Source organism: Bombus fervidus, chromosome 1 (genome assembly GCF_041682495.2).
Source record: "Bombus fervidus isolate BK054 chromosome 1, iyBomFerv1, whole genome shotgun sequence".
Taxonomy (NCBI): domain Eukaryota; kingdom Metazoa; phylum Arthropoda; class Insecta; order Hymenoptera; family Apidae; genus Bombus; species Bombus fervidus.
Genome location: NC_091517.1, coordinates 9,077,721 through 9,100,016, shown reverse-complemented (window position 1 = coordinate 9,100,016; position 22,296 = coordinate 9,077,721). Strand labels below are relative to the sequence as shown.

At 30.7% G+C, this 22,296-nt stretch overlaps 4 protein-coding genes across 6 annotated transcripts in view; 2 read left to right on the top strand and 2 right to left on the bottom strand.

The window, feature by feature from the left end:
• Positions 1-8,356, top strand: part of LOC139992656 (glucose dehydrogenase [FAD, quinone]) — a 33,325-nt gene extending 24,969 nt beyond the window's left edge. Inside the window, exons 6-8 of the mRNA XM_072013769.1 lie at positions 2,454-2,684; positions 6,464-6,791; positions 7,312-8,356. Of these exons, the coding sequence (XP_071869870.1) occupies positions 2,454-2,684; positions 6,464-6,791; positions 7,312-7,624 (872 nt within the window). The 3' untranslated portion in view covers positions 7,625-8,356. The remainder of the gene's footprint in view (positions 1-2,453; positions 2,685-6,463; positions 6,792-7,311) is intronic.
• A 1,814-nt stretch (positions 8,357-10,170) lies between these two features.
• LOC139985253 (zinc metalloproteinase nas-4) lies at positions 10,171-13,239 on the bottom strand. 2 transcript variants are annotated; one of them, XM_071999938.1, is made up of 4 exons: positions 12,815-13,239; positions 11,969-12,274; positions 11,344-11,477; positions 10,171-10,695 (listed from the first exon to the last, which is right to left on the bottom strand). In XM_071999938.1, the coding sequence occupies exons 1-4, from the start codon at positions 13,185-13,187 to the stop codon at positions 10,546-10,548; spliced, it is 963 nt and encodes a 320-aa protein (XP_071856039.1). In that variant the 5' UTR covers positions 13,188-13,239; the 3' UTR covers positions 10,171-10,545. The 2 variants fall into 2 exon arrangements, with proteins under 2 accessions (XP_071856039.1, XP_071856880.1); XM_072000779.1 differs by having other exon boundaries at positions 10,171-10,653; positions 12,815-13,238.
• A 2,457-nt stretch (positions 13,240-15,696) lies between these two features.
• LOC139992718 (leucine-rich repeat-containing protein 47) lies at positions 15,697-17,716 on the top strand. Its single transcript, XM_072013897.1, has 4 exons — positions 15,697-16,386; positions 16,458-16,934; positions 17,006-17,333; positions 17,493-17,716. Exons 1-4 carry the CDS (start codon positions 15,798-15,800, stop codon positions 17,692-17,694), a joined length of 1,596 nt encoding a protein of 531 aa, XP_071869998.1. The 5' UTR covers positions 15,697-15,797; the 3' UTR covers positions 17,695-17,716.
• A 2,539-nt stretch (positions 17,717-20,255) lies between these two features.
• Positions 20,256-22,149, bottom strand: Pis (phosphatidylinositol synthase). 2 transcript variants are annotated; one of them, XM_072013465.1, is made up of 5 exons: positions 22,034-22,149; positions 21,822-21,923; positions 20,778-21,066; positions 20,543-20,706; positions 20,256-20,463 (listed from the first exon to the last, which is right to left on the bottom strand). In XM_072013465.1, exons 2-5 carry the CDS (start codon positions 21,865-21,867, stop codon positions 20,309-20,311), a joined length of 654 nt encoding a protein of 217 aa, XP_071869566.1. In that variant the 5' UTR covers positions 21,868-21,923; positions 22,034-22,149; the 3' UTR covers positions 20,256-20,308. The 2 variants fall into 2 exon arrangements, with proteins under 2 accessions (XP_071869566.1, XP_071869484.1); XM_072013383.1 differs by having other exon boundaries at positions 22,005-22,148.
• Between the last annotated feature and the right edge of the window lie 147 nt (positions 22,150-22,296).

Here is a 22,296-nt window from a genome sequence, read left to right as displayed (position 1 = left end):
CATGGAAACCTAATTTTCTATTTCCAATTTTAATTCTTAAACGAACAGCGGTAGCTATATAGGTACGATAGCAAAAAAGCTCACGTTTCATAAACAATTTCCATTTCTAAATTGCTTGCTGATTGGAAGCAATTTTCATTCGTATTAAACAACGATTCACGTTTTTAATCATTTGTTGGAGAAAAACGCTGCTCTATCATAATATGATATGTGTAATACAAAAACTATTGTATTACATCCTATACTACTAGATCATGCCGATCTATAAATAGTAGTGTAACAAATTTTATTTCGACATTACAACTTCTATATATATCTTAATAAAATATTTAGAATAAAGGATACGTAAAAGATTTTTTGCCAAAAACATAATATCGACTTCGAAAAACGCTAAAAAACATAAAATAATTTCTATTTTATTTGTATTTTATTTAGACATGTATTGCAACAACGGTTAGATTACCAATTTATTGACTATTTTTAACAGCGTGCTAAATATATCGCAACCAGCGCGAAATTAAAAACCGTTCCAGTATATAATCGATTTCCATTTTTAATTGTATAACATCAGACATTGTAACGATAGGATCTTAAATTAGTGACAAGCTTGCTGCATTTATAATTCCATTAACTCGTACACGATTAAAACATCGAACGTAATTTGCATCTGAACGAATGCAAGCGACGTATTCCAATTCGATCACTACTAAAACATGTTCTTGGGCATTTTGTGTTATAATATATTGCAATTTAATGCATTTAAATATAAATTTATTGAAATTTAAATAACATAAATATAAACAAGTTGAAACTTTATAATATGGTACTTAAATATTACCATAGTAGAAGCATTTTGTACGAGAAGCTTGTAATATATTTAATATACTGGTTAGTTAGTAAATATATAATCTAACCACTATTGTATGTGTGTCTAAATAAAATACAAGTAAAATAGAAATTATTTCGTACTTTTTAGCGTTTTTCGAAGTCGGTAATATTTTTTTGGCAAAAAATTTTTTATTTTACACTTTTTAATGAAACGATCAATATTACAGGGCTAACATAAAATGGTTTTCATTGTCATTAATGAGGCGGTAATTTATTCTTATCTATTTATTATTTATTTATATCCTATATATTAATTATTCATGAATAAAAAATCACGAGTTAAAGTCTATATTGGAAAACGCAATTTCAAAGCGCTCGTCCAAGCTGTTGTTTTGTAATCGCCTCGATATCATTCCAACAATTGTAGAGAAATCACTGAACAAACGTAAATGAAATTGGTGAACAACAAATTCTTTGCAATAACAATAGTTAATAACAAACAAATTGGAGAAATTTTTCAAACGGGATCGATCGATGGACTACCGCTAGAAGATCCAAATCAATCAAATCTTGAGTAATCGATAGTCATACATAAAAATTTTGACAAAAAAATAGTTAAAAAAACAAATACAAAAGAATTTTGTAATTGGACCAGCGAGAGAACATGCCTTACGAGATGCAAAAGGGATCATTTTCATCGATCGAACCATTCCGAGGAAATCGTCGAACATACGCGAAATTGATGCAAAAATATTAGCTTTTTAAAAAAAAAATAGTTTACGATAATCAAATCGAAAAAATTTGTTCCAAAGTGGATATAAAAATGAGAAGATATTCAAGGCCTTCAAACAATCCGCGTTGAAAAATTCTTTGCTGTACAATAATAATTTGTTAGTCACATTGAAATTAATTCTTGTGACTCATAACCATAATTAGGCGTTGATACTCTTACGATTAATAGAAATAGCATGTCTTTCAGAGGACAAAGGAAGCAAAGATTACTGCGGAAGAGGTACGCTCGATTAAAGAGACCGTGATGACTCTCATAGAGTAGCTGTTAGGAATCATTATACATCAACATTACTTACAAGGTTATGCAGCTTTAGACTTTTGTTTCGCGCATGTGATTTCTTTTTGATCACTGCCAATTTCTTTGCCTTTAGGAGTATCTAACGCATTAGACTCGACTAATTTAAGAAAAGATCTCTTAGAATCGTATAGATATGAGATTCTTAAAAATGTTACAAATCTAAAAATATTTCTAAAAATTTTCTAAATAGAATAAAAGTCTGACAAATACCAAAATATCTAATATTATAGACCACAATTTCACATTGCATTAATCGCGTCAGTGCTTGCGGTTAACTGTTATCTTACAGTATTGTGGTATATCACTAAAACATATGTCGTGAATCATTAATGTAATAAACAAAGTTAATTTCGCCATTGGAATTTGTTTTCGCTATTGAAGTGTCTTAAAAGATTATTATGATAAGTGATAAAGTGCATTTCAGTTTATGGCGAAAATCAAACAATACAAAAGACATTTTTCTCACAGCCTTGCGAGTCATATAATCGTATATATATGTGATAAAATATTTTAATCTTGTTATTTTTGTACATAGGCGCCGTTAATTCACCACAAATACTTCTAAACAGCGGTGTCGGTCCTCGGGAAGAGTTGAACGCTGTCGGTGTCCCTGTTGTTCACGATCTACCTGGCGTCGGAAAAAATCTTCACAATCACGTCGCCTATACGCTGACCTTCACTATCAATGACACTGACACGACTCCCCTCAACTGGGCAACCGCGATGGAGTACCTTCTCTTCAGGGATGGCTTGATGTCCGGTACCGGTAAGTGAAAAAGGAAATTTTACCGTAATTTACTACACACGCAATAAGCACACACACACACATACAATACATTAACTACACACGAGATTCAAGTCCGATCGCACAAATTCCTCGTACTGTATTACCTTGACTTATTCTAGCGCAGGTGGCAATAGATTTTCATTCAAAATTCGATAAAAGAGTAAGAAAATATGGTACAAGCTTGAAAGGGTCATTCTAAGGAGGAGGCTTCAATCTTCAATAGTCTTCAAGAAGCTTAATCTTCAATAGTGATTTCAGTTATCAAAAAATTGTTCAATGTCCGTAAAGATATTTGATAATTTGTAAAATTTTCAAAAAGAAGAATCGTCTTCGCTTTCCCTATCGTAACACGATGTAAACACATTTTTGGAAACGCTTTAAAATGAGCACGAGTGGTTCGTTGTACGATCTTTCTCACGAAGTTACAACAGTTTAAATATCAACAATCTTTCATCGAAAATTTATTAGTCACTTAATTTTGCACGCCAATGTATGTTAAACATTTTCTTAAAACATGACAAATTCTTTTCGTCTGCTAAGATGATAGTGCGATATGTATAAAAGTTCGAAGATTGTAGCAGAGTTAAATAAGTACGTATTACGGTTGCCGTAAAGTGTCACTACGCGGCGGATAAACTCCGTGCTGAAAAGATTAATGAATGCACCGAACCACTTTGAAAGACCACTTCAATCAAAATCGACGATCTATACATAAAGCTCTACACAGATCAGAAGAACAATGAAATGTAACAGAAGCTCATCAAACCATGAGAGTTGCATCCGAGACAATCGAGAGACTCTGCATACAGTGAGTAGTGAAAGCGCGTTGCACAATGATCCCGTTTCGTGTTTGCCGATCAGACGGCTGACGTAACCGCGTTTCCGATCGGCCTGTTTGCCATCATTTGATCCGAAACTGATCGAAAAAGAAAGAAATGCTCGATTGTATTTTCTCACACAGCCACAGCAACCCTCTTGCCAGGCACTGCTCAAGTTACACGAGCTCGATCCTCATCGAATCGATCCCATCATCGGGGAACGAGGTGACCCGCTACGGTATCGGAGCAATTAACGTCCGATTCGTTGCGTCTTTGGCTCATGCTTTCGGTATTGTCGCCAGCTGCGTGTTCCTGACAGTTTACGGGCTCTCGCATATTTCGTGCGAATCTCAAATGTTTCCGTGCGCTGCAACTCCTTCCTTGGGGGAGGGGGGGGGGGACTTTAATTACGTCACGGCAATTTCCAGGGTAACGACAGAACGCTCCGGATTTTCGCCGAAACAATTTCCGTCGAGGCGCGTGCCACGTTTCCGTGATCGAGGAACAAACCACAACGACGCTTGACTCGAATTAGAGAAGAGAGAAGCGTGTTCGAGGTTTATAGTATTATACAGGGTGTGATTGAAAGAATTGTAAATAAACGCGATTCCTTACCTAAAGATAAATTAAAAGTTAGGGTAATACTTTTAGGGAAAATTTTTATTCCGAACTTAATCTTCCAATTTTCACAATTCTCTCCGACATTTTTATAACGTAAGCAGATTAATGGTTTATAGATTCTAATGCATTTTAGCAGCCAATTTGGTATACGTAATTCGGCATAGTGATTCATAATACCAACTCTTTTGCGAAAATAATGAATACCGTAAAAAATTTGTAATTTCTAACAAAAATACTAAAAAATATATTTTAAATAATATATGTTTTGAACCAATCCGTTGAAACACGATGTTTTATATTAATATACACATGGTACAGATTAGAAAAATTTTCTATATTCCACTATAATCTGAACTACAAAAATTGGAAGATTTAATAAGGAATATTCAATGTTACAGTCTGAAGACGATTGATTTATGTGTCTTTAGCAATATTTTAAATGTTTATTTAGATTTTGTTAGGCATTTATTATCTAAACGTGGAACTGAAGCAATGAAGTGAAGTCATTCGTCTTGATTCATCTTAAATATAAATTTAATTATTTAGAGTAAGGAATAAAGAAACGTTCTTCTATTATAGCTTTAAAAATGTAACAAAAATATAAACCTTCCTATCAAATTGCGTCGGTGCGATCCAAGCATCGATGAATGTTAGAAAGTCGATATAACAACGAGGTTATTACATATATGTTGTTATTATTGGAAATCATAGGTTAGGTAATCTTACGTTGCATGTTGTTAGACTGTTTGAATTAATGTTTAATAAGTTCACTTGGATTACGTTCTACTTGTGAAATTCGATAATACGATAAATTCTTGTGTCACATTTATGTATCGGGTAATAAATTATAACAGACCCTCGATTATGTGAGAACAAATTAATCTAGATTATAAATTCAGTACATTTTGGTGCAATTTAATATGTTATATAGAATATTCAAGCAGCATTAGTTTCGGACATAATATTATTTAGATATAACACTATGATAATATAATGATTTAAAAGTAGATAAAATCATAATATCGTTAGTAAATTCCGTTAATAAATTAACACGTTCATTAGAATTTCATAATATTTCATTTCATAATTTTTTGATGTACTCGCAACTATATCATATTCCTGAATATAAATCAGGTCTTTTAAAAATTTTATTTTCAATGTGAGATTTCAAATATTATTAATTAAATACTACTTGTGTTGTTTCTATATAATTTCAGATTTATTAAAGTTTAAACTTTATTAGTAATGTGATCATACAAAAAGCAAGTAGCATATTTTTACTTTTCTCTGTAGTATTCTATATTTCTTTTGTTTCAAGAACTTCATCACAGCTAACAGTAATTTCTCATGGCAATGTTTTATTTTTTACATATTCCTTTCATAAAACTCGACTATTCAGAGGAGAGGCTAAATACCTTTTCAAGGTACATATTCGATTTGAAGCGGTCGGACTGGTTTCCACGTAAAATTGCTCGAGGGGGCTCGTTTTTGTTTTGATCTTTTTCTCAATTTCCCATATCAAAGGGAAGGAGCGAATGCAATTATTTGCAGGAAGGAACAATAACGATGTAAAACCTCAAAGCCACACATAAATTTCTTAGCTATGTATTTACCTACTATCCTGACGAAACATAATTAATTATTAAAACAATTTTTCTTTGTTCCTTAAATTAAACGCAAGTCATTGAATAATTTTAATTAATGTCTGAGAACGATTACCTCATGAATAATTCATATATGTGAAATTAATTAAAGAAAGAAATCGGATCACGTCTAACGGATCATCGGATCACTAATCGGATCACTAAGTAACTGATGTATTTATTAAAATGTATATTGATTAATCTCTTGAGTGAATTTGCAATGTATGATTTTTAAAAGAAAGTGAAATTATATTATGATAATATATCTAATAATCTATATCTAATAATCTATAATAATAATCTATAATATATATAAAATAAGAGATTATTTAGATACGTCTTTTCTTTAAACTTATCTACAATTTTCGCGTCAAGACTTGCGTATTACAAAGTACAATATATTTTTACTTTTTCAGAAATATACAGATACATGTTCAAAATATAGTACAATACAGTTGTCTCTGATAGAATAATACATTTTTTAAATAACACAATCTCCTAGAATTAAAATATATCTTCTTTCTGAATACTTATATCTTAACAAAGATTAATTAAAAATCGACAGCAATTACTGTGCACATCACCATAATTTTTATTTAAAATCTCATTTATATATTTTTAGAAATTTATACATATATGAGTCGTATCCTTTAACTTCTTTCCCATTAATCAACAGGTATTTCTGAAGTGACTGCTATGATAAACACGAAATACGCGAATCCAAAGGACGACCATCCGGATGTTCAGCTGATCTTCGGTGGTTACTTGGCAGACTGCGCGGAGACGGGCATGGTTGGTGAAACGAAAGGTGCCAATCGCACCATTTATATCATTCCGACGTATCTACACCCAAAAAGTCGTGGTTACCTTCGTCTACGAAACAACGATCCGCTTTCGAAGCCGCTGATTTACCCGAAATATCTGAACCACCCTGACGACGTGGCTGGTCTTGTAGAGGCCATTAAATTCGGTATCAAATTGTCTGAAACCGAGGCTCTCAGCAGGTATAACGATACACTATTTATTCAAGTGTAATTTATACTCAGCTATCGATTTCTTCTGGTTGAACGCTTTTAACTTTAACGGAGGTCAATTGCATCGTCGATCAAGTGTCACTGTTCCCTGATGGATCATAGGTGGAAACTCAACTACATATATGTTATCAGGGTTTTTAGAAGTAAATAAAGACCTAAAATTTGGATAGAAGTGCAATAAGTTTAACACATTAATTGCCCCGCGAATTTTATATATTTTACTCTGGAAGTCGATATAAATTGAGATATACTGCACCACAATGTTTAATTTCTGTAAAATATTATATCGTATTTGCGCATTTTTTCTGACAATGTTTTCTAGATTATTCGATTTGTTAACTTTTTAAGCCATGAAATTGACCTTATTTCAGTCACTTTAATATTATCTTGTCTTACTACTTCCGCTACATTATTTTCTTTATTGTTTTCAATTAATACCTTGTCGTTTATTCAAAGTCAACACCGTCAAATTTCCATTTATTTCCGACAGATACGGATTGCAGATGGATCGAACACCAGTGAAGAATTGCGAGCACTTGAAATTCGGTTGCGACGCATATTGGGAATGCGCTGTAAAGCACGATACCGCACCAGAGAATCATCAAGCAGGTTCCTGCAAAATGGGCCCGCCGGATGATCCTCTCGCAGTGGTAGACAATCAATTGAGAGTGAGGGGAGTGAGGGGAGTCAGAGTGGCGGATACCAGTATCATGCCAAGAGTCGTTTCCGGTAACACGAATGCGCCTGCTATTATGATTGGTGAACGCGCTGCGGATTTCGTCAAGAGGACCTGGGTCGGCTGAACGAAGTCTTCTCACAAAACGGAACTCCCTTTGAAATCGAAACGACAGGACTTCGTTTACTGAAAGAAATTTATAGTTGATTACCGACTCCGAAAATATGAAACCTGAACGGAAGTTTGATTTTGACAAATAAAGACGATCAATTCGTTCCTAGATTATAATTTCCGTATGGCCCATAAAGCAATCATACGATACCTTCTTCATTCAATTATTGCTACTATTTAAAATATTTTCAACTGAAAATGTTTCTAAAAATTAAGAACTAATTTTTAATTTCCAGGAATATTATGTGGAAAAATTTATGTGCAGGTTTTTAATAACATTTAGTTTTTTAAAATCATCGATATTGTTTCATTGAAAAATGAGTTAGGCAGTTTCGTGGAAAGTTTGATGGTTGAAAGTACGGTGAATTTGATTACAAATTTCTTTCAGTATTTCAACAAGAAAAGCTAAGGTAGCGCTGTGCGCATTTAAACATGCATAATTGCCATGGAATATGGTGACGTTGAGAAATTTAAAGAGATATCAGAATTTCTTCAAATACAATCGTAGATAAATTTCATATCATAGATAAATTTGAGAAATCTTAGTCATGTGTAGTTTTAGGAAATTATTCCAGTAATGGCGACAGCTACCTCGGCTTTAAACCCTTTTTATGTAGGAAAAGGCTACGAACTACTGTAAATAGGGTTCAGCAATAGTGTTAAATACAAATGTTCTAATTAAATGTAATTTACGTTATTCGGTACCTATTATGCACACTTAACAATTTAGTATTTTCGTGATATCTTCTTTCAGATTATGAAAATTTGTTTCTTGAATCGCAAACAAAAACAGTAATTTTGGAAACGATAGAAGTTAAAAAATATATGACAAAACATAACAATATCATTTATAAAAAGAGAAATATAGTATAATAATACTCAATTATAAGTAATAACGCAATGTTTCCTTATAAATATCCTTAAATGTAGGAAAGGTAGGACATCTCAGTTACGATGAAATATGTTAGTCTATAAGCAAGGAAAAAGTTTCTGTTTTAACAACAACTTATTAATAAATTTAAAAAATGATGCAAATCTCCTTTATGCAATTTAGATTAAAAATTAGCTATAAATTGTATTAACTAATGATCATCGTAAATATACTTGTAATCTATTAACAATAAATAACAAATTATTAAGCTATTTTCAAAAAATTAATGTTGCAATAAAGAGGTAAGTCAATTTTTCAATTTCCTTTCTGTATCCCTCTTTTCTTAGCCGTAAAAGATTAATACTTAAATTATATCAATATATAATTGTTATATTGTTATTTGAATTAAATTTACCTTGAATTCTGATAAAACTCAAAAATATTCCAAATAATAATATTCGATTGATAAGAGAAAAATGGCAGGATTGTTGGAAATGGAAATCAAGTACTCACTTTGGATATTATAGAAGGTTTGTCGTTCTTCGAAAATGCATAGGATGAATAATGCATTATTTTTGCATAATGGTAGCCAGCGCTAAAGTCACCCATAGTTTGTCTCGATGCTTTCTTAAAGTTATTCTCATAACCTAGTAATAGCATACTTAAATCAGTGAAAATAATGAAAACGAAACTTTAAAACTTAGTATATGATATCTTATGTAATTATTTCACTTCATCATTGCAGTATCTATCGTAGCTTCAGTATTAGGATCTAAACAAATGTTACTTAAAAGGAGCAATAAACGTAAACGTCACATTGAATTCATAATACACGACGTCATAAGTTCTTATGGAACTCACATCCTTGACAAGCCTCAAATAATTTCTTGAACAAATCTGATTTACCGCCTGTAAAATCTACAAGTATCGTTTCAAGACCGTGCAAAAGCAAGACAAAGAACACATTACAGATAACGTAAATACAGTGAGAATATTAGAAAACTGGAGGATTTAGGAATCATAGACACCATAGGATTTCCGAAGATTAAGCGATCCTTGGAAATACTAAAAACTTCGGGAACTCCAATAACTTTAGCAACTTTTAAAAATACGATGCCACAGAAATCTTGGATTAATCAGAGATCTTTGAGGTCTTAGGAATCCTAAAGATCGTGAAAACAGCAAAGATTCTGAAAATCTTAGATACATACGTATAACAGCTGCCATAAGTTTTAACATTTATGTAATAACTATTAAGAAGGATCGTGAATTATGTACTTGCTATTTATGTATACCATTTTTCTATAAGTATTAACTTAAAAAAATAATAATTTTAACGTATTGTATATTTTAATATTGACGAAGGTTTCATACAACAAGAATAATACAATAGCAATGAATTACTTAATTTATTAAGCAAATTCATACAATGTTGGCGTCACTGTTGCCGTCTGCAAACAGCGATGCCTACTTTTGCTGGCATTCGTTGCATTTATACGTCTTTCGGATATTCTCTCTCACTGAATTTATCTCCGTGACCCAGTTCGCGTTTAGTTTCACCCTAGAATATTTTGTCAATGCGAGAAGGCCAGCAGGACAACTGCAAAATGTAGACACGTTGGCTACATACGTGAATTCTTAAAATATGCATTTATTTATCATATGTTCAACTACAGTGTTATAAATCAAACATAAGCAACATTCGCTTAAATACTGTTGCTTATAAATACAAATATTTATTTATACACATACACGCACACACACACATATGGATAAAAAAGACTGTTCCGAATGCAAGTTCCGCTTCGTCGTCGATATCGATTTACCATTTCCACTTCAAAGTGCCATTCTTTTTTATAAATCTTGATCGAACCAAAGTTGGACGTCGTTTAAAAGTAACGCAGTGTAATTTAATTGTAAAGGACTAGATTCACGATTCTCTTTGCTACGTTCCAATGGAAGTCCGTAAGAAACCTTCAAGTTCTGGTCGATCATGTTTCCGGCAATCAATAGCTGCTTCGTCTGCGTTTGTTGCACTTGTACATTTTTCGGATCTTCTGTATGTCCCTCTTGCTGAATCCCTCTCTTTGACCCAGTTGAACCTTCGTCGCGCCCTGGAATATTTCGCCGATAAAACTTAGAAGGCCGCCGGGCTCCTACGGTCATCCACAGGACATGCAAACGTGGGTGTAGCACGAATTTCATGACATTATTATTTTTTCGCAATTACGCCGGAAGCATAAAGCAACAAGTTTATAGTTTCCTCCTAAGGTAACTTCTGTCTTGTTTAAATAAGAAAAGCAAAAAGATTGTATGAGGTCGCTACAAATGTCCGATAATGCCAGACATGTTAGCAAAATATTCGTGGACGTTACAAAAACATGTACTGAGAATATAGACATTATGAGAGTAAAAATAGCAATAAATTTTGCTAACTTATCGGAAAGAATTTGAATGCTTATTTGTGAGATTATAATAATCCGTGGATTTCATACAAATACTAAAACCAGCTGGTTTGATTAATAAAACAGAATTATCTCTAATTGCTATCATATATCTATGTCTGTTTTTCCCAAGGTTCACAAACTCATAAATGCCAAACAGATTTACGAGATCTTTAAAATGAGATATTATCTTTGTTAAAAACGATGTAATTAACGCTGTAATATGATATTAAAATTAATCAAACTGCTAGTAATGATCGATCATTCATATTTACGAGATCTCTAAAAATCACAGAATCGCTTACAATTATAAATAGAAAGTTATGGACCTTGATGATTTCAGCTTATTACATTACTCACTTTTGGTACTATGGTGGGACGTCCATTCCGGGAAAACGCGTTTGCAGAGTAATGCATTACGCTACCATAATCGTATCCGACCCCGAACGCGTCGGTGGTTTCCTTCGAGGCTTTCTCAAAATTCCCAGCTTGGCCTAAATAGATAATGACACATTGCTTATTATTTACATACATGCTTTATCAATTTTTGCACTCGCAAACTGAGTTCAGTGAGAAGAACTTGTAACCAATGTTTAAGATATACTATTTGAACGTCAGACGAGTATTGTGATGTTAGTTAATAATATTAGTTAAATATAATTAATGCATTCGTGTTTAGGAATTTAGAATTAGGACGAAAGTGCATGAAATAATAAAAACTGTTTAATTCATAAAAGAAGAAATATATAAAATATATTAATTTTGAAATAAAATTATTGGAATATCAAGAATTTCAAAACTTTAATATCGTACAAATTAAAAGCTTGTCATTACTTTAGCAGCAGCTATGATAAAATATTATAGAAACAGTAATAGGAAGCTAGCAGCAAATTATCTGTTCAAATATAAATTACCTATTCGAAATAATACTATGATTATCGATTAAAGGTTAATAGAAAATAGGAAACAACAACAGGTCACTTACTGCTTAAAATGTTATTCCACTGAATCGTGACGTACTCATCCCGTTCATATCTGCTTTGCTCGTGCAGAAATCCAATGGCGTGCATCAGTTCGTGTATCACTGTTCCTTTCTTCACCATACAGCCTGGAACTTGAAGATTCACGTCTTGTCGACCACCGATTCTTCCCACGCTGCTCCAACAACCGCTATTACCAGCCGTGATCCTGATGTAATCGTTCTCCTCCCCAGTATAGGGTTTGAACTTAATACACGTGAACTTATGGTAATCGTTCATAGCTTCGTAAATCAAGTTTCTCTGCGCCGAGTCTGTAATTAAATTCAATCAAATTCACTAAAAGATTTTCTCTTGTGCTGTCACGTTTCTCACCGATTTATTAAACATTTCTTTATGAAATACTGTAATAGAATAAAAACACTATAAGCTGCAGTAACGATGAATACGGTATATTACTGTAAAATATTATAAGAATTAAGAAAATTGATTTAAAAAAAACTCGTATTTCATAATAACATGTTGAAAATCTAATAATTCTAGATTTTCTAAATTTCTGTTTCAGTAAATACACTATACTTCAGATATCATTTTACAATTATTCAATCAAATAAGTTCTTGTCTTAATTACTTTATATGTAAATAACATTATCCAGTTTTATTTAGAATATTATTCTTTCCCCTACTGAAGCATCGTCTTTTTCTCTTAATTTAATAAAGCAAAATTTATTTCGCTATGTATTAAGAAAACAACCAAAAATGATGTTTTGTTTAAGACACAACTAACCATAGACTATCATATCATCCTGTACCATTATAAAAAATCAAGATAGAATACACGCAATACTACTTACTGAAATAAGGACTAAGCATATAGGGTACTACACCACCAGGCCATCGCGCAGCTTCCGCTCTTAAGCCATTCTTCTCGAGTTGTGGCGGAAACAAAATATCACCTTCCGCGTAGTTGCCCAATTCTTCCGGGTTGCGATCCCAGCCCTCGTGCCAATTCGCTACCATTGCTCCAGTTTCGTTGTCCGGATTGCGATACAGTATCTCGCCAAAATGTTGGAGATGAGCGATTACTCCATCAGGACTATCCACTGCATTATCCAGCACGTCTCGACGCCGAAACGGCCAAGCTGATGCAGAAGTCAATAAAATGAATGTGAAAGAACAAACGATGGAGCAACGTTTCATGGTGAATTTCTTCGAAGAATAGAACATTTGGAAGGATCCTCGCTGCTGTTCGAATCGATTCCACTGACGAAAATCGGCTGGTTCTTTCCGACTTTATACGCACCTAAAGAAACCCCACCCGTGGATCTACCCGATGTTTCCGCTCGATACGGAAGCGATCGGGGACGGTTGGTGATAACCGTGGACTTTGGGTAATAGGAAGTCAAGATTTGCTGGCGCGGTTCCTCGAAGGCTTCCACTACGCGATAGGCACGTACGCCACTGTACGGTGTATAGGATGATGATCCGTGGAGGAGTAACACGACGAGCGAATGTCACCAATAAAGTAGTAAATAATATTTCTTGACTCATAAGCGACGATTTTTTGTACAGATCATGGCAATGTTATAAAGATGGCATTGGGTGGTGGAATTAGTTAAGTTGTTTACAAAGATTGGAGTTTGCGGTATGAGTAACTAATTGTAAGCTTAAAATTGACTTGGACAAATGTTATTTAAAATAAATATAACTTGAAATAATGAATCGTTTTAACTATTTTATTATTTTTGCTTTAGAAGTAATATAGGGAAAGTAACTTTATTTTGTGTTAAAATCAAATACATCATTTTCATATGATTTTACTATTTTTCTTTTTTAAACGAAATTTCTGTATAATCTTAGGTAAATAGGGTGTCTTGTACATTATTTGGAAAATATTTTACATTTTATAAAATATGAAATTAGTAAAGATGCAGTTTACTCAATTAATTGGTTCATTCCCGGACTAAAAATTTCTATAACTATGAAGATAAACATTAATAGAAATAAATTAATTTCAGTTAGACGAGTTTTAATAGTTGCAAATGCAAATATGACATAGCTTATTTCTGACAAAGATAAAATGACGACGTAGAAAGATAGGAAATCTCTAAATAAAAAACTTATATGACAGAGGTATGAAATAAAAATAAAAGATTTTATTCTTCCTCTTTAAACTTTTTATTTCTAAAAATAAACTGTACATCGACCAATTAACTTTTCTTTTTAGATAACACGGGCGATTCAATTCACTTCGTACATAAAAGATCGGAAATGTTTATTTGCAAATGCGGAAGAAAAGACACGTCTGAATTCTGGTTGGCATTGTCACTTCAAGTAGCAAAGTATTATTAACACGCCGTTCTAAGCGGTCTTTCACACCAGTCGAAATTAACATCCTCCTTCGCACTTTATTCAGATGCAAATGTCAGTGGACAGATCTTTTCTATCATCGTTACTCGATATTTCCTATGGACCTTGCCAGTTCCTTCACGGCGATGGCTATAAACCCCGAAGGCCAATAGTAATGTCTTTCTTCATATATACCACGCCAGTGGTTATGGTTTATGACACTCCTTTTCTTTTTGCCGGGAACTTCAGCTCGAAGACACTATCGTACATAGATGATAGTCGTATATAATATCTGTCACTTACCTCTTTTCCATCGAATTCACTATAGCTATTAAAGGCATCTTAAATGTGTCAATGAATCATAAGAGCGATCGAACATTTATCTCTTTCCAAAACGGTCCCCTCTCATGAATATTACATAATTATTATTTCGTAAAACAGTGTTTTCGTACACTTTGTATCACGTACAAAATTTTGCCACGTTTTGGTAAAAATTTCAATAATTACATTTTCCAGTTCTACGATAAGGTATTATTCGTCTAAGATAAGGAAAACCGTATCAAGGTGAGAAACATTAAAAACCGGTTCAATATGTACTAACAAGTAATTGTTTGAATCGCGTCGAAAGATAAATTTTTACACGATACCCTCTTCCCTATTGTACTGACAAGATAGTTGCAAACCTAAACTCCCATGCGATAATTTGCATTTATTAGAAGCTTCATTTACATGTGGGTCGACACTTCCGAAATTAAAAAAATGTTTACTGGAGAAAAATATAAACATAAAATTTCTACAATTAGATAAAGAGAATTTTTGAGTGTGTGTATACTTATATGTACATGATGAAAATTAATTTTTTGAAAATTTATTACTACCCAAGGACATATAACATATAAATATATCTCTTCTGAAATATATATAAAAGTTAACACTAACAAAGTTAACACTTGGATTAGAGTGTTATAAAGGTTAATAAAATTATATCTATTATTTAATAACTATATCATAATTCTTCTTTCTCTAGTGGCAAACAATACACATAAACAATATTTTAAAAACCAAAAAGAACAACAATTTTTCATTACTAAATAAATGATTGATTAATAATTTTCTACATCAAACTTGCTATTTTAATCAAAATATTCCTATATAATTCTGTACATGGGTTTAAGTTTTTGTATCACACGAGTTGAAATTGTTGCCTAACTTTAACATCAATCATTTTACAATATATTTTTACAAGTTTATAATTAAACTTCAAATTATGATATAAAAATGATATTAGACTAAAATTTGTTCCAAAAATGTATTATTTAATTTAAAACGTATACATTAAACCTGAGCTCGTTCATCATGTACTTACATAGATGTCGTTCTAATCGTATAACGCACGTTTTCAAACTGAACAACCCGGCAAGTAACCTTGAAACGACGTAAATAACATTACTGCTTTACTAGTAGAAATTTGTTTAATACTTATTAACAATGACGCTCGATAATTCGTGGCATGTGATCAAAACTGCCGCTACAGAGAATAAACACGAATTAGTGTTGTCAGGTTCGGCAATTTCTGAATTGATTCAAAAAAGAGGGTTTGACAACTCTTTGTTTAACCTACAGCACTTAAATTATTTGAATATCACGCTGACATGTTTACAAGAAGTGCCAGAGGAAATAGGAAAATTACAAAACCTGACGACTCTAGTATTGCATTCGAACGAGATATCAAAGATACCTGATACAATCGAGAAATTAGGAAAATTAAAAGTTCTCGATTGCTCTAGGAACAAATTGACGTCTTTGCCGAATGAAATCGGTAAACTTCCGCAATTAACAACTATGAACTTGAGTTCGAATCTTCTGAGATCCTTACCTACGCAAATTGGAAATACTAAGTTAACTATATTGAACCTTTCGAACAATCAGTTTGAAGCCTTTCCTGATGTATGCTATCCAGAATTGATTCATCTTACTGAAATCTATGTTAATGGAAATCAAATAAAAGAAATTCCTGTAACTATAAATCAACTTACATCCTTAAAAATAATAAATGTTGCGGACAATTTGATATCAGGTAATTTTTCCTCGAGTAAAACAAAAATCTTGTCTATAAAATTGATTTAATTATTAATTTTATCGTTACAGTCATTCCAGGTGAAATAGCTGACTGTAATAAGTTAAAGGAACTTTATTTAAAAGGAAATACATTGACGGACAAAAGATTATCAAAGTTAGTTGACCAGTGCCATAATAAGCAAATAATAGAATATGTCAAGTTACATTGCCCTAGACAAGATGGTTCTATTGCTTTGAATGCCAAATCAAAGAAAGGGAAGAAAGTACAAAAATTATCAGAAACTGAAAATAATGCTAACATAATGGAAACTTTAACACATAATTTGAAAGTATTAAAAGTAACAAATGATACACCATTAATTAAGATTACAAAATATGTGAAAAATATTAGACCCTATATCGCAGCTTGTATTGTTAGAAATATAAGCTTCACAGAGGATACTTTCAAGAAATTTATCCAACTTCAAACTAAATTACATGATGGTATATGTGAAAGAAGAAACGCAGCTACTATTGCTACACATGATTTAAAATTAATTATCCCTGGTAAATATGACAGAAACAAACAATTTACATATATGGAAATACATTTTGTTAATATCATGCTTAATATTTAGGAGACTTAACGTACACAGCAAAACCACCAAATGAATTAGAAATCAAACCACTAATGCGTAATAAGGTTTACACTGGTTCTGCATTGTTTCAACAGTTACAAACTGAAGCTGATAATTTAAGAAAAGAAAAGAAACGCAATGTATATTCTGGCATTCACAAGTATCTTTATCTATTAGAAGGTAAACCTATGTTTCCCTGTTTATTAGATGCTTCAGAACAAGTTATATCGTTCCCACCAATAACAAATAGCGATATTACAAAAATGTCAGTAAATACTCAAGCGATGTTAATAGAAGTAACCAGTGCTTTATCATATCAGATTTGCAGGTAACATTATAATTTATTAATAACATACAATCAATATTTACTTAGTACGAATCTTTTTATTTTAATTAGCTTTATTAAAATTAATAATAAACAATAATTAACGATGTTGGATGATTAGAATTATGTTATAACATAATCGTATATTTTTTTTTTTGTTAGAAATGTATTAGATCAGTTTTTAAAGGAACTAATCACCCTTGGCTTGGGATGTCTCTCAGAACAAGAAAATGCTTCAAACTATAATAAATTATTCGTAGAACAAGTAAAAGTCGTAGATATGGAAGGTAATATGAAACTGCTATATCCTTCAAGAGCAGATCTCAATTTTGCAGAAAATTTCATAACTGTATTGCGTGAATAATAAATAAGTGTAAGCAATTTAATAGTTCCTTAAGTTTGATCTAATCTGCATTTTATTTTTTCTTATCTATTCTTTTAATTATTATTTTCTGGACAAGTTGTTAATGAAAGCTATTTTCATATCTCAACATCATAAATTTTTATTTCTTACTGTGTGAAAATTTTAAATTAATAACTAATGTATGTAATGAATATAATATTTGCATATTCTATACATAATCTTGCTATGTACCAATATATGTATAATTATCTATTAATCATAATATTTTTGTACTGAAATTTGAAACTATGTAATAATAGTGATAATAAATAATAAGTATTTAAAATACTAAGTTATAAAAATCAAGAACTGAAAAATAAATATTTAAAAAACATACCACTTATATTTTAACATTTTATTCCTTCAAAATACATAACAAAATAAAAATTGAGTACATTAAAGTACACAACACGTCATGAATACATCATATTTAAAACATAATCGGTAATATTAATTTATTTAATACAAACATATATGAAAATTATAATCTGTTAATGTCTTTTATATGTATCGATATTTATCAACCAGATAAATATAAATTGCTGATATCTTTAAATAATTTTTATAAACTATTATGTTCATTCTCAAAATCTGAAATATTCCACTATTATTAGGTTTCATGAAAGATATAAATTGAAACATGAAAATTACAAAATCATCGTTTGTCATCATAACTCGTACAATAGGAATGCCTAATCTATATAATGTATGCTTTTGTATTTAACATTATCTTGCACACAATACGGTGGTTAGCCGCAAATTCAAATACCGGTAAAATCCCGCCATTTTACAGGCAGCTGACGACATTGGCGCTGTCGTGTCACGAATCATCCATAGTAAGCCGGTGAAGAATTCTCATCTGTTTTTATAAATATTGTACTTTGTTTCGTGTATCACAATGCAGTGCAAACTATAAATATCATCGAAGTGAGACGTTTTTGTTCATGTTATTAAGCGTAATTGGTGAAAGTTTCATTTTAGAAGGTTTAACGACAAGAAGAAATTTGCACAAATTTTCTGAACTTTCCAACATGCGCGAATGTTTGAAGTGTTAACATGGCGCCGAAACATGACTGATCATGACGGGGGAATGAGAACGAAATTTTTGAGGTTAGTTGATCATTTTGTCATTTAAGTAATGCCGTATAATCATAAATTGGTAGCACAATTAGCCACATTAAGTTAATGAACGTCACAATTGATATGTATATTGCGTATATTTCGTAGAATTTTATTATCATTAAAAAAAACACGTGTCACATTGTATAATTTATCTGTTGTTTTTATAATGATTTAGCAGAACGTCTTGATAGTAATAATAGCTATGTTATAAATATCCCATTCAACAAATGATATTTACATTGCATATTGTATTGCTTCACTTTTTATAAATTTTGTTGTAGATATATTAGATTACATAGATTAATGCAATATTATAGAAATTTCTATATTTTTATTTTATCTTATACCCTATCGCTTTTATATGAATTCTTAAACGTGATAAATAATCGTCTTTTCTAAATCTCAAAAAATATTTGAGGATGTTTATAGTAAGTAAAAATCTTTATAGCAACAGATGAATTGACGCATGTGATGAAAAAATGTTTATACATAGCAATAAATATCTAATGATAATTAATTTTTATGTATGTTAAACTGATACGATTCATTATATATGTTCTTTAGTCACATATAATATTGATATGATATACTTATAATATTTTGTATTAACGATTATGCCACAATAAAGATAATATTATTATTAGATCTTTTGCATCAGATTTATATATTACAGATACATCAATATACAATAAACTATGAAGTGCAGCAAAAATGTAACACTACGATATATAAAACCATATATGAATATAAAATTATAATATATATTAAATATATTTTTAATAGATTACATTAAAATTTTTGAAACCCAATAACATCTAGTATGTTTATTAATCTTATTATGTAGGGGACAAAAATATTTATTAAATATTTCCTTTAAATTTTATACATCTTTTGCATCAGATTTATATATTACAGATACATCAATATACAATAAACTATGAAGTACAGCAAAAATGTAACACTACGATATATAAAACCATATATGAATATAAAATTATAATATATATTAAATATATTTTTAATAGATTACATTAAAATATTTGAAACCCAATAACATCTAGTATGTTTATTAATCTTCTCTTAATACTATTCTACAAAAAAATTTTAAAAAAAATCATTAAGTTTTATGTATTATTTGAAAATGTAAAATCATTTATTAAATACAAGATTATAATGAGATCTACTGAATTGATATTCGTTTAAATATTTTAAGAGTTTAACTATATTGAACTATAACATATATATAATGCTCACAATATGCTTGTTATTAAAATAGAAATTCAACAATGACTAGCATCATTTATCTACTTAATGTTAAAATAGTTTATTGATTTTAGTTCCAAATGTGGCACATTCAGTTGCATAAATTGATAAAAATATAATATAAATATTTATGTAACTTAGGAAGATGAATCATCTTTATTTTGGCTAAATACTTAATAAATGCAATAACTTAATTCACTTTTAAACGCTCTTGTCTTTCCTTCAGATCAATAATGCTTAAATTAATACAGGCTACGTATCCATGTAACAATGAGATACAGGTCTTAACAAATGCTACTGGTGCAGAAAGATACATTACCAATCTAAATAAACTTATACCGAGAACTGAAATAAGAACATACATTTTGTAGTATTCATTATAACAGTGTTAATAAAATATATACATAAAGAAATAATAACTTACAAGTAGGTCCTTCTGTAAAGTAAAGGAGATATAGCGCAGCATAATAAGCTTCATTACCAGCACACATAATAAATAGGACTATACGATTTGTATAATACACACTCATAATCGCATTTTCAGACATATCGATAAATTTATGACTTGTTTTTCCTTGCAAAAGTGATCTATAATATTATATTTTCTTATATTTTTGTATGATGATATAATAATACATTTGAATGAAGTTTATTCTTACGTATGCAAATATATCCAATGGCAACTAATGTCAATGGCCATGCTTAATTGAAACCAGAATGAATATGTTGGATAAAACATACACAATGTAGCTAAAAGACACATAGTACCAACACGATCAGTTAACTGATCTAACATACCACCAAATTTGGTACTTTGATTGAAATATCTTGCTGCATGACCATCCACTGCATCTAATAGTGCACTAATAATGTAACACCATGATGCAATAACATAATTAGTTCTCATAAAATAAAAAGATATAATAGCCAAAATCACTCTGCCATAGCCTGTTAATACATACATATATATATACATTACTTATTACTATTGTCCTTAATTATATTACTTTTATATCTTTTTTAACTTATTAGAATTTCAATAGTATTGATACACATATAAAATTCTAATGTTTTTATTTGAAATATATAATGAAAGGTTATATAAAAAACTATTCTCTTTGAATCACTATGAATCAATATAGGAAGTCTATAAAGTGCAATGCTTTTGATCTTTTTCTTATCATATTCCCAATTAAACTACAAGCAATAAGAAGTTTTTTAAATTTTTAATGCATGTATCAAAGATAGCTAATCTTTATAATCATTCATCAGAAATAATAAACATATATGAATATACATTATATAGCTATCATTCTATTTCATTAATGTAGCAAACGAATTCAAACATTATAAAATAATATGCATGTATAAATATACTATAAATAAATTCTGTTCAATTATTTTATTGTTTAAAATCAATAAGAATAAAAAATACAATTTTAGTGTTATATTACTTGTATATTTAAAAATATCTATTTTGTATGATTCTTTTTTTAAATTTCCAATCTATTCTTTTTTGTTTAATATTAGATAATAAATTATATATTAACTATCGTTATACTATCAATACTGTTTTGAACTTTCATTTTTTTTCTTTCTTTTTTTTTTTTCTTAAATATTCACACAATATTTTTGTCTACAAAAAATTTAAAATTGTAGACACAAATTGTCATAAGGACGCTAGATTGTGGATCTTTATTTACCAATAATGTTGGGCACAAATAAGAAAATATTCTCAGATTCCGTCATTTTACCGCTTCTGATTATCCCACACTGTTTTGGAAAATAATAACGGAACTTGTTATCTGTAATCGAATGTAAATTTATGTTATCCACGCTCGCCTATATTAAATAAAATCTCTCTTACACTTATATAAATTACGCACTTTACAATTATCGCACTACTTATACGCACCGTGTCGTCTTCAACTTAATCTGAATTACTCTAAAAAGGAATATTAAGGAGAAGGAGCTATAACGTCAATGAATTAGTAAGATCGACAATCGTATCGTATTATGGTTCGAGATTCGAGATATATCGATCCCCGATGACGTATATAGCAGTCACACAAGTAACAGTATTGTATCTATTAATATTTTCACCCGTATTTATATGACTTTATTACATTACAAAAAAAAGCACACAACTTTTATAAAATGCGATCCTTATTTAATCCT